This window comes from Salvelinus alpinus, chromosome 28 (genome assembly GCF_045679555.1).
Source record: "Salvelinus alpinus chromosome 28, SLU_Salpinus.1, whole genome shotgun sequence".
NCBI classification, from domain to species: domain Eukaryota; kingdom Metazoa; phylum Chordata; class Actinopteri; order Salmoniformes; family Salmonidae; genus Salvelinus; species Salvelinus alpinus.
The window spans coordinates 5415043-5427435 of NC_092113.1; the positions used below are offsets into that span (position 1 = coordinate 5415043).

The 12393-nt window shown below is 39.3% G+C and overlaps 1 protein-coding gene across 2 annotated transcripts; it reads right to left on the minus strand.

Moving 5' to 3' along the window:
* Positions 1-591: 591 nt before the first annotated feature.
* On the minus strand, positions 592-12141 carry LOC139556989 (forkhead box protein P1-like). 2 transcript variants are annotated; one of them, XM_071371226.1, is made up of 14 exons: positions 12073-12141; positions 11402-11461; positions 5640-5812; positions 4907-4984; positions 4593-4713; positions 3366-3552; positions 3102-3206; positions 2915-3002; positions 2699-2773; positions 2370-2535; positions 2101-2177; positions 1705-1806; positions 1469-1590; positions 592-1288 (listed from the first exon to the last, which is right to left on the minus strand). In XM_071371226.1, the coding sequence occupies exons 3-14, from the start codon at positions 5802-5804 to the stop codon at positions 1231-1233; spliced, it is 1344 nt and encodes a 447-aa protein (XP_071227327.1). In that variant the 5' UTR covers positions 5805-5812; positions 11402-11461; positions 12073-12141; the 3' UTR covers positions 592-1230. The 2 variants fall into 2 exon arrangements, with proteins under 2 accessions (XP_071227327.1, XP_071227326.1); XM_071371225.1 differs by having other exon boundaries at positions 2370-2538.
* Between the last annotated feature and the right edge of the window lie 252 nt (positions 12142-12393).

Below are 12393 nucleotides of genomic sequence, written 5' to 3' on the forward strand. Positions count from 1 at the left end.
AGCTAGCAGGTTTGTGGATGTGAGATTGTCAGTGAGAGAGACGAGGTAGACACTTTACAGACTTAAAACAAATATGGGGGTAATTTGCATATTGGGGGGGTGCATTTTCTCTCTCTGGTAGAGAAAAGGAATGTGCAAAAACACCCCCCCCCCCTAATATGGAATTACAGTTAAATGGTTTTAGTATACTTTTGAATTTGGAAAGCACATACATTAACTTAGCATTAACTTCCATGGATCTGGTCCAGACTGAGGTTTGCTCATATCAAACAGTCTCATGCTTACCCATGCACACCAGATAAAGACATGTTGTCCTTTAGAAAAGTAACTCTGGATATAAATAACTGGATAACCCTTTCTAGGGAAAGCCTGGTTCACACAGAAGGACAACTGCTGGGTCTGTGGCAAAACGGATTAATAGCAGTGGAACAAAAAAAACACAATGGAGATGTTTAGAAACCAAATGCTACTGTATAGACAATATTTAGCTTGATGTCAATGGAATGTTAGATCCATTGTTTTGATGAGATATCAGAGTAACCCCCTTCCTTTAAAGGATAGATTGATTAGACAGATCACATCCACAAGATATAACCAAAGATACATTTAATTGCAGAGTATTTTTTGTTGTTGTACACAATGTAAAATTGTACTTTCTTGCTGTAACACCCCACTGGGCACACCATTTCATTTCAACGAGGACATTTGGGTAATATTTGGTAAAAACGTTGAACAATGAGATTTCAACCTTTATTCACCCACTCAATAAATCAGCCAGAAGTTTGTTGTCTGACTTATTGAGTGATGATCTGACATTATTTCAAAGGTACAAATTCATTATATTTCATACGAGGTTTGTCTATGTTGTAGCCAACACAACAAAACAATTGTTTACCTTTTCACTATGTTTTGATTGACAAATGATTGCTAAGTATATATTTTTCTTTCAAATGCTGCAAAACATATAGCCATTCCAGCCGTCAGCCGTGCACACATCTTCATGATAAGAGAGTCTAGAGGCAAAAGAGTCCTGGGCTGTGCTATGTTGGAGCACCATCTGCTGCTGAACAAAGAAGGTGATGATAGGTTCTGTAGATACTGTAGACCAGGACTGGTCAACCCTCCTGGAGGGCTTTTTCTCCAGCCCTGTTAAAAAATACCTGATTCAGTTATAGGTCCTAGTGACTTCCTTTTCCAGTAGTTTTTCATTCACTGAAGGGGTGGCTATGTTCAAGGTTCCTCTGGACGAAATAAGGAGTAGGGTGCCAGCCATTTCACATGATGATCCCTGAAAAGATGGTTCATATTATTACAATATAATTTTAAAAAACATGCCTTTGTTAGCGGGTGGGTTAAGCTGTGTTTTATTAACAGGGTTAACAATAGCACCCTCACTTGTTGAGTTGGAATGAAGCTGCAAAACTAAGAATGAATCAAGAGAGCACATCCAAAGCATAGGTCTGTCTACCTGTGGTATTTTTGTCCCTTTCTCCTTTGATATTCCATTTCATCCACTGTCCAGACGGCCCCCTTGCCTCCCTCCACTCGCACAAAACACTTGTGGAGGCTAAGATTATGACGGACAGCGTTCTGTGGTGGCAAATGAATACAGCTTGTGTAAGCAGTTCAGGAGCTAATATTGTTTAAGACTCAAATATAGGACTCATATGAAAGCGAGCATAATGATCCAATAATGAGCCTAACCTTCCATGTGGCCGTGTTGTGTCGGAAGTAGAAGAACATGGTGGTGAACCAGTTGTAGATGTCATTCAGAGAGCGCTGCTTGTCTGGACACTCCAGTATAGACTGCAGACAGACATGGTGGACAGTCACAATATGCTTGTGCAATTGAAAGAACTCACATGAGGTCTAGACATAGATTGAAGTATTGCTACACATGTAGTCCAATACAACAGATTTTATATTAATGTCACACTTGTCGCTGTCTTGCAGTCCAACAAGGACGCATGAACTACTGAGCAAACTGTGTGTTCCTCAGCCACTCAGCCAGACTCTCGGCAGTCTACCTTTCACTTTTCTCAAGTGCTCCTTTTACACAAGTGTTCAGAGAGACACTACTGTCTAAATCAGACAACTCACCCATCTTATCATGCAGGCGTAGGTGTACAGTGGCCTAATGTTGTTGTATTTGTAACACTCAACACTCGGGATAAGATCTGTGGGAAGGCCAACGAAAGCAAACATACCAGGTCTTGAGTTTGGATCAGATTTCACAGCAACGCGAAAGGCAACATTACCAAAACAGACAAGCAAAACACTTGTAGGAATGCACTCAGAGTGGCATTCAGAAACAAAATGGAGTGGAACTCCCTCGGGCTTAAGAAGAGCGGGAGGGGGGGCAGTGTTACCTGGCCGTAGGTGGTGGGGAGCAGCAGAGGGCCAATACTCGTGCTGCACCACCTCCTCTGGCTCTTTAGTGGTGCAGCGTGACACTCCATCTGGCACCCGGGCCAGGGCTGGGTTCTGGGGCAGGCCTAGTGACAGGCTGTGCCTGTAGGGCCAGTCTGAACCTGCCTTCTGACAGGGAGAGAGACCATGACCCAACAACACAGACATTCAACAAGGACAAGTTGGGGTAGATAGAAATTGTCTTAAAAAGTGCAGGATAATGGACAATGGCCGGTTACTATAGTCACTTGAGGGAATTAGCCAAAAGAGGGAAGCCTTGAGAAGTTACCAAGACAGTTGATTTGTGTCCAGATAGGTGCAGATGAAGTTGCATTGCGAAGAGTTTCTGTTTTTCCACAGTCAGCTAAAAAAGAGAGAATGTTCATTAAGGGCCGCATTTTCACTTAGTTGGACTTGGAGCTTTACAACCTTTCTCGGTTGTCTGTGTTCACTAGTTGTAGTTTTTCTGTAAAACTCTATAATATGTAGAACTACAGGAACAAACCTGGGTCTCCATGAATTGCACCATGTCTTGTTGTACCCTCCACTGTGCAATGCTTCTGTCTCCATGACCATGGTCAGAGTGGAGGTGTCTGGAAACACCATAAAGAGCATCACAGTTATGACTATAAACAACAGCGCAACAACTGTATCACAATGACTAATGAAATATACTGGTGCTCATTACCTACTTCAAAAAACTGGGAAATTCTTCAAATACTGCATCGCAGCCAGGCCAGCAGCAGAGTCCGTTGAGAAACAGAGCACTGGACCCCTCTAAGGCTGGGTGACCTGCCCTGCAGAATGAGGGGAGGAATATTACAAACTTAGGATTTAACGCAATCAATCAAACCAACCTGGCATTGTTTATGCAGTTTCTGTTCATGTCACATGCGCGCGCACAAGCTTAGATGCACGTACATGCACACAGATGCACACACACACGCGGAACTCACTCATGTTGCCTGGTGATGATGGAGCTCTGCTTAGGACTGGCTGTCCTCAGGGGAGAGGGGTGACGAGTTGGCCCAGGAGAGTGCTCAGAGTGTGGGGGAGAGGACTGTCCACGGCTCCCTGTGTCCACCTCCACCTTGCACAGTGAGATGGGCTGAGCTGAACTGGCCTCTGTTAGAGTGCATGGTGCTGGAGAAGCAGAAGGTAGAGAAAAATTGATCTTTATGGAGAAAGACCTAGATACACTTTCCATGAACCTCCTTTGAATAATGTACAGTATAATGGCTGTATAGAATTGTATGCAACATATGGAATGACACCATGCTTTTAAAGCCGCTAGTGTTTCCATTGAAAAGTGTGACTGTACACACACATTATATAGGGTGAGGGAAAAGGGGAAATGTTTTGACAATGATTTAATGGTCCAGTTGTGAATGTAAGGATGCTGCAGCGTGTCAGTCCAAGCGGACAGAAGTGTACTGTGGGGTTAGTTATGGATTCTATACATCCATTATACACTTGAGGGTCATGGACAGTGTTTCTACAGTAGGTCTTTCTCCATAAAGAGCTGTTTTATAGAGAGCAATAATAATGGCGTCTTTTAGTAAGCACCAACACCGCCATGGTCCGTGGAACAAAGCCTAAAGGGAAATGAATGGAGTTTTATATGTCTGTGGTAAACACAGGCTCAGGAGAACTTATACGTTTTGTTCTATGAGATAATCTTCATCAGCTAACGTCACTTTTTGTGCATTTTGAAGCATTTACTGTATGTAATGAAAAAAAGCACATGAAGGCTTCATAATTCATAAATGTCATGTCAACTGACTGATATTATCTCATATAACCAAACGTATAAGATCTCCTAAGCCTGTGTTAACCTTCTCCCAAAACCCTATTCTTTCCCCATTCATTTTCCCCATAAGAATGGCTGAACGAACCAGAGGAAACTCATTTCCATTTTTTAGGACTACAAGCTGGCTTTATATCTTCTCCTAAGACATACTACATTTGCACACACTATATAGATTGTTCTATTGTTTATCCCATGTGTAACTCTGTGTTGTTGTTTTTGTCGCACTGCTATGCTTTATCTTGGCCAGGTCGCAGTTGTAAATGAGAACTTGTTCTCAACTGGCCTACCTGGTTAAATAAAGGTGGAATAAAAAATAAATAAAAAACATGTGTACGCAAGGGGGCTGCAGAGAGTCAGTCAGAGCAAAGCGTACCCTGCGGTCGTACGTGGGCAGCCTGAACACCCTGGCGTAGAACAGAGGGTCTGTGCTGGCTCAACTGGGGGCACAGAGACACCCGTTGCAGGACCGGTCTCCCCTCCTCCTCACTGGAACACTGGGGAGGACACGCAACAAGATACTTACAGTACCCCCTTTCACCAGCAGGGAGTTCTCCGAGCAAATACAAGCAACTTTCTTGTGCTAATGTCAGTGAAACTGAAACAATAATGTATGGGTTACATGTATCTCAGGTCAGAATAGGGCATCGGGACGCGTTATAATAGGAGGTATAAGAAGGAATATCATACCTGCTGTGACAATATGCTTTGGAGCTGAGACGAGGCCATAAGTGAACCTCCATGTCTGATCATCAATGGGAAGCCCATCTATGAATAATGGACATGTATTTACATCATTCCTCTCACTATAAGGACAACAAATATTCCATGTAATGAAAATATAAATATTTCCTCCAAGCTAGAATCCTTAGTTGCAACATTAATGTTTGGACTTAACAATTACCCATTGATTCTTGAAGACAATAACTTATAAAGGCCTGATAAGCTTAGTTCAACTGTCGCACCCCATCAGAACACAAAATAAAAGTTTGTTTTCCTTCAATGTTTGTAAATAAAGTAAATGTAAACAACCACTGTATAGCCTCAAAACATGGTTAAAACGGTCATTTTGATATCATGGATGGCCAGTCCTTGCATCCATAGCGTAGTCTATGAATTTGAGAGTGGTTCCATTTCTTTAGGTCCATCCCTCAGCTTTTTATCGAAACAGAGGCTGGGTGTGGCTTTGTTATTTTTATGGATTCTAGCTTTAATAGTCTTAAATTAGTATTATTATACAAAAAAATTGTAGACCAAAAACCAAATGAAAAAGCAAACGGTATGAAACCAATTGATGTACACTTTAGCTTGAGCTCTTAACTTTCAATTCATGTTTATTTTAGTATTCGTTATGTATTATTATTTTTCTTTGTAAATCTGGCTCAAATTTTGCTTGAAACCACAGTAACAGCTCAACCAGTACCTGCGTAACAGAGGTACGAGCACAGAGCTGAGGTGAGGCAGAATCTTTGGGCTGGGTACGTGCGTCTGGCTCCTCTCCCTGTTCACCCCGCCGCTCTCGCTGCTGCTGATGTCGCCCACTGTTCAGTCGCTCACTCTTCAACCTCTCACTCTCAGTCTGTGGCATCCCTGGGCCTGGTGCAGAAGAGCATAAATGGATGGTTAGTGCTAAGTGCATGTTACCCCTAGGAATGCAGGGGTGGTGGTGGATAAAGGTGGACTCTCACGCTGCAAATGTGTAGACAACATAAACAATCGTAAATAAACACACATCGCAATAGATCATCTCCACACAGGGCACCAATTATGTAGGTATGTTCCTATTTGTAAGGATATGTTGTATTCAGTCCAGCATATTGTTCAATGTATGACATTAAAACAACATATTGCTACAATATAATATAATAAGAGAGAGGGGGGGGGGGGTTACAAATTTGCTCTTTGGTAAATGTTAGACAGCTACAGGTTTGGAGGCATGGTATCTTTGTTCCTTTATCAGACATAATGAAAGGGAGAGGAGTTCAAACACAGTCTGGGCTGAGAGATTTTGTGGTTGTGCACAGGTGCAACCTTTGACTACACAGACAGTGGAGGGTACAGAGATGAACTGATAGCAGCAGGTATCTCAAAAATATAGCACAGGAAAGAGGGAAGGGGAGAGGGTGCTCCAATTCTTTTTTTCCCTCGTACCCCTGGTGCTGGTACTGTTTCAGTGGCATTCACCTTGTATTTAGAAGGAAATAATGTGGTATCAATGGCTACGTTATTGTGCTTAGTATACTTGAAAGGACTACTTGGTACCAAAATCTGTTAAAACTCCCAAAGAAACAAACATGTAATTATATCATGTCATTTTTAGGTAAATATGTAAATATCTGGTCATTTATTACTGTAAAATAAAGTGCTACCCAAGAGCTTCTAAAGGCAACCTCATAGAACTCTATACCTCAAATGTTTAAAAGTCTATGGGTGACCACTGTGTACATTTGCAAATGCACGCTCTCACCCAGGAAGAGGAAACAGGAATTCAGTAGAAAGAGAAAGTACTGAAGCTCTTTGTGGCTTCTCACTTTTATCTCCACTTCACTAGCAAAACCAAACATTTCTGCTTTACAGAAAGCTCAGATCAAAGCAAAGTATTTGTTGTAATGCAAAGTGACAATTGAATCAAGTCACATAAAACAGGCATTAAATGAATAAGCACATCTTTTGGATTTGTAATTGAGAGCTACAGTACATGTTTATGTCACACAGGTTTGTAGGGTGTGATTTGATGAATGGATGTGCTACAATGACATTACAAGTAGAAGATTGTGATATATTAACACTTCTTTCAACACTTCTCTCAACTGAGGACAATTACGTTCAGCTTTTACTACAGTCTAGGACTGGGTTTGATTATCAAAATGCTATATTTACAATCAACTACATATGGAAAGTTATTAATTCTGTATCATATTGAAACTTTTTTCTCATTGAGTTTTCTTATTACTCACTATGCTTCCATATCTAAAATATCTGTCTGATCTTGGCGCTTTGGAAGGAACCTGTGGGTGATATTGATTTGTAGATTCGCTTTCTTTGACCTATAACACTACAGTAGGGGAGGAAGGAATTTATAAGCAGAGTAATCATTCTTTTTGATCTTTGATCCACAAAGGACAGTATTAAACAGAATATGATTTTTTCCCCCAATATTATATTATGTTCAATTTATAATATGCTTTCTTCTAATTCCATTTTTCTTTTTGAATGAGAAGAAAAACATTTATAAAAATAGATTAGAGTAAATACTATACTGTAGTGGTGACTTAGACACAGCTACATTAACATTTATGTCCAAAATTATTGAATGAATCTAAATGGTAAAATAAGCATGAAGACTAACTTTCAATTTGATGGTCATATAATACCAGTCCTACAGACAATAAAAAAAAAAAGATATTGCAGTTTATATTACAAAGTTAGGATGTTTCTTGAACATTTATGTCCAACTTCTGTATTTCCAGAGTTTGCAAAATTTTGGGCAAAAAGGTGAACTCAGCTCCATCATTCATTGAATCAGATGGCTCATTCATCACAAAACCCACTGATATTGCCAACTACTTTCATAGTTTTTTTATTGGCAAGATTAGCCAATTTAGGCATGCCAACAACAAACCCTGAACCTACACATCCATTAATAAATTACCAAATTATGAAATACAAGCATTGTAATTTTGAATTCCGTAAAGTGAGTGTGGAAGAGGTGAATAAATAATTGTCTAACTTCTCAAATGTAACATTTCATTCTGTGATAAGTCACTGACTCAAAGCCACAAGAAGGTAGAACATATTTCAAACGTTGCTTGTAAGGGGGCGGTAGTTGCAGAAATGTTGTGTCTGACAACTTGGATGGAAAATTACTGAGCATGATAGCGGACTATATTGACCCTCCTATTTGCCATCTGTTCAATCTAGGCCTACAGGAAAGCGTGTGCCCTCAGGCCTGGAGGGAAGCAAAAGTCATTCCGCTACCCAAGAATAGCAAAGCACCCTTTACTGGCTCAAACAGCCTGCTACAAATCCTTAGTAAACTTTTGGAAAAAATGGTGTTTGACCAGATACAACGCTATTACAGAGTAAACAAATCAACAATTGACTTTCAGCATACTTATAGGGAAGGGCAAATCACTGATGATTGGCTGAAATAAATTGATAATAAGAAGCTTGTGGTTGCTGTTTTGTGTTCTTTAATGGAAGCCTCTCCAACATAATCCAGGTAGAGTTGGGCATTTCCCAGGTCAGTTGTCTAGGCCCTCATGTTTTTAAATCTTTACCAATGACCTGCCACTTGCACTGAGTAAAGCCTGTGAGTCTATGTATGCTGATGGCTCAACATTATAAACATCAGCTATCACAGCAAGTGAAATCACTTAACAAAAAGCTGCAGTCAGTTTTAGAATGGCCTGTGCTATCTGCGATCCTTAAGACGTCCCTACCCCCATAAAGGTTGACATGTTAAATGGTTACGGTAAGGGTTAAGGTTAGAGTTAGGGTTAGGGTAAGGATAGGGGTTAAGGTTAGGAATGTCCCAAAGATCCCAGATAGCACTGACAAGTAAAAAGCTAGAACAAAATAGTTAAGACTATAAGCATTGTATTTGGGCCAACATTCACAAAACCCTGAACCTCAACTAAATCTTCTAATGAATAATGTGAAAATTTAGCAAGTTTAGGAGACTAAACTGCTTGGTGTAACCTTGGATTGTTAACTGTCATGGTTAAAACACATTGATGTAACAGTAGCTAACATGGGGAGAGGTTGTCTGCCCGTAATAAAGTGCTGCTCTGCTTTCTTGACATTCCTATCAACAAAACAAGTCCTACAGGCCCTAGTTTTATCGCACCTGGACTACTGCCCAGTCATATGGTCAAGTGCCACAAAGAGGGACATCGGCAAATTACAGTTGACCCAGAACAGAGCAGCACGGTTGGCCCTTAAGTGTACATGGAGAACTAACATCAATGGCATGCATGTCAATCTCTGCTGTCTCAAAGTAGAGGAGAGACTGACTGCATCACTACTTGTCTTTGCGAGAGGTACTGACATGTTGAAAGCACAGAGCTGTCTGTTCAAACTAGCACACAGCTCAGAAACCCACGCATACCCCACACAACATGTCACAAGGGGTCTTTTCACAGTTCCCAAGTCCAGAACAGACTTTGGGAAACGCACAGTACTACACAGAGCCATGATTACATGGAACTCTATTCCACATTAAGTAACTCATGCAAGCAGTAAAATCTGATTTAAAAAAAACAGAATAAAACCACCTTATGGAACAAGGTGGACTGTAAAGAGACACACACACACACACACAGAGGCACACACAGAGGCACACACACGCTAGCGCACTCACTCTACACACACGTACATTGTAATATTGTTGTATGGTGGTATTATACATTTTGTATTGTAGATATGTAGTGGTGTAATACTTTTATATGATGTACTGTTTTATTATTTGTTTTTTGTGTAATGTAAGTGCCATTATGTGTTTGGACCCCAGGAAGAGTAGCTGCTGCCTTGGCAACAGCTAATCGGGATCCCTAATAGTACAAATACAATTAAATACAAATAAAAAGCAATTGAGATAGAACTACTACTCACGATTACTAATGTCACATTAGTGTGCAGCGTAAATCCAGCTACAACAAGTGAAGGGTGTAAATGCTGGAGTGAGAAGATCCCACACCCTACAATCATGTCACACTGACTCAGAGCTTCCATTTATAACTATGACTAGTACATCACTATTGGCATTTGCCAGAATTTGACCTACATGTATTATTCTATAAACTACAATACAAAAAAATGTGCATGTATTAATCTGTTCATCCTAATCTGATCTTTAAATTAGGTTAACTGAATAAAAACCTAATCTACCTGGAATATTTTGGTGATTTGCAGATTAAATGCATGTTGTGATTGTAGTGTAAGCCTCAATACTTACATTTTTATATTGACAAAAAAATATTCATAGAGAGAAAATGCTTTCTGGTTTTCTCACAGATCAAAAGAAACACAATTGAAAGACCAAAGTATAACAGTGTAATTCCTGTAAGGTGATTCATCGTCTTTGACATTGTGGTACCGAAAATATTACTATATTCCATAATTTGCTTTTTTTGTGGTAACAATGTACAGATATTGACAACCGTCAGACAAATCTGAATGTATGATCATTTTGATGACACAGCAACATGTGATACCGGTACACATTCTTGACATAAATTTAAAAAAATCCCAGTATCCTTTAATGATAAAAGACAAATTCTGGACAAGCCCCCAGATTCGTCACAAATGACCTTTTTGCATCATGAGACTTCAATCCACCAACAGTCCATCATGTTATGAATATCAGGTCTTGGGTCTAAACCCAAATCATTTAAAGAATTACATTTACAATGAGATTGTACATTTTTTTAGTAACGCATAGATATTTCAGAGTTTCAATTATTACATTTTTTTCACCAAGTATTTCCTTGAATATAGTGAGTTCAAATGAATCTACCCTAACCGTGATAGATATCATACCAAAGTCATTTCAATTTTGTGAATGAACGTGCCCAGTGTTAGAATTGTGTCGACTGGGTTGTCATTGAATAATCCATTCAATGAGAAGTTAAAAGTAATCTTGAACATAATGTTTAAAAAATGTGTAGAAGAAAGATTGGATTGTTTTAGCCTATATGTTTAGTGATGCTTTAAATACTTACTTTTACACCTGTTAACACCTTTTAACAGATTCCTCACTAAAGCAGTCATTACAAACTAAGTTATTTTCTTAGTTGTGTTTACTTAATATTAAGACCTATCATGACCCTTTCACCCTTTTGCTATATGCCTACAATCTGTGTTACCCAACTGATATACAGTATTGATATTTTTTACGCTTTTAGAAGTAAGGTACATGATCATTAGACTACACTATAAAATAGCTTATACACCACAGCTACAAACAATCCACCATTACAGATTACACCAAACCAGATTACACCATGGTCTTGAGTTTTGCGTACTGTACGTACCTCTGGGGGACACGCACCCCAATTTGGGAGACACTTGTCCACTGAATTATCTCCCTTCTGATACACAGAATGGTTGCCAACTCTAGCTGAAAGCAAAGAAGTACATTCCTAAAATGTAAAGGTCACACGTTAAAACAGACAGTTTTCTCACCTTACACCTTCCGTATCTCCTGCTCGCTTTCTGTCTTCCTGTTCTTAAGAGGATGAGATGCTAGAAAATGAAAAAAAAGCTAACAAATGTCAGAGAGAGGGGGTAGTATTCCACAAGTGATGTTTGAAGTTTATTATGTTTAAAAGAACACAGACTACCAGCAATATTCACTGTAACGGTGAAACAGGTTATGGTAAGAGCAAAGAAATGTTGAAAAGGAAATGTTTCTTCAAATATGTTTATAAATATAAAAATGTTTATGAAAAGTATATTTCTTTGATGATATAAAACAATTATATTTGATTTCAGCATTAACTATTAATTTGTTAGGCAAGTAGACCAAAACCTATTAGCATGTTTTGTCTAAGGTACAAATAAATGTTAACATTGACGCTAATCTCCTCCAATAGTATCTTATTTTGGCTTGTCCAACACATCGTATTCAGGTAACTTTCACAATAGCTACATTAAAAAAAATCTTAATACAGACTAAACATAATCATGCGGCCTTGTATAATTTCACTGTGTCAACACAATGGATAGCCATGATGAGTAGAATTGTTGAAATAACGTTGCGTAATCACAATAACATGCTCAAATAAAGAGAAATCACTCGGATTACAGAGAGCATGAATAATGCAAAATCATGATCCCCTTCATTCAACACTCACCTGAAAATGTCACAAGCAATGTGTGAGAGAGGGAACAGATGCGTGAAATGTGTGTTTGCAGAATCCAGTCTGTATTTATACCTGGAAGTTACAGTAGGAAAAAAAGTTTGCGCCTGCCATCGAAATGGAAATGTCCTACACAACTGTAACAGGTTTGACACAAATAAGCTTAAGTGACTTACCCTACCCTCAATAGTCTGAAGCACAACCTATTTCAGAAAAAATAAATGCTACAAGCCACAATGGCAGTGCACAGAAATGGTTTGTTTTGTGATTGTTGATTACTTGATCCACCGTATTGTACTGAATTAGTGTAAATTA

Coding starts and splice junctions, on each gene's coding strand:
- LOC139556989 (XM_071371225.1), bottom strand. CDS start 5,804: ATGCCACAGACTGAGAGTGAGAGGTTGAAGAGTGAGCGACTGAACAGT. Junction 4,714..4,906: donor AAAGCATATTGTCACAGCAG/GTATGATATTCC, acceptor TGTCCTCCCCAG/TGTTCCAGTGAGGAGGAGGG. Junction 3,553..4,592: donor TGCCCACGTACGACCGCAGG/GTACGCTTTGCT, acceptor CTGCTTCTCCAG/CACCATGCACTCTAACAGAG.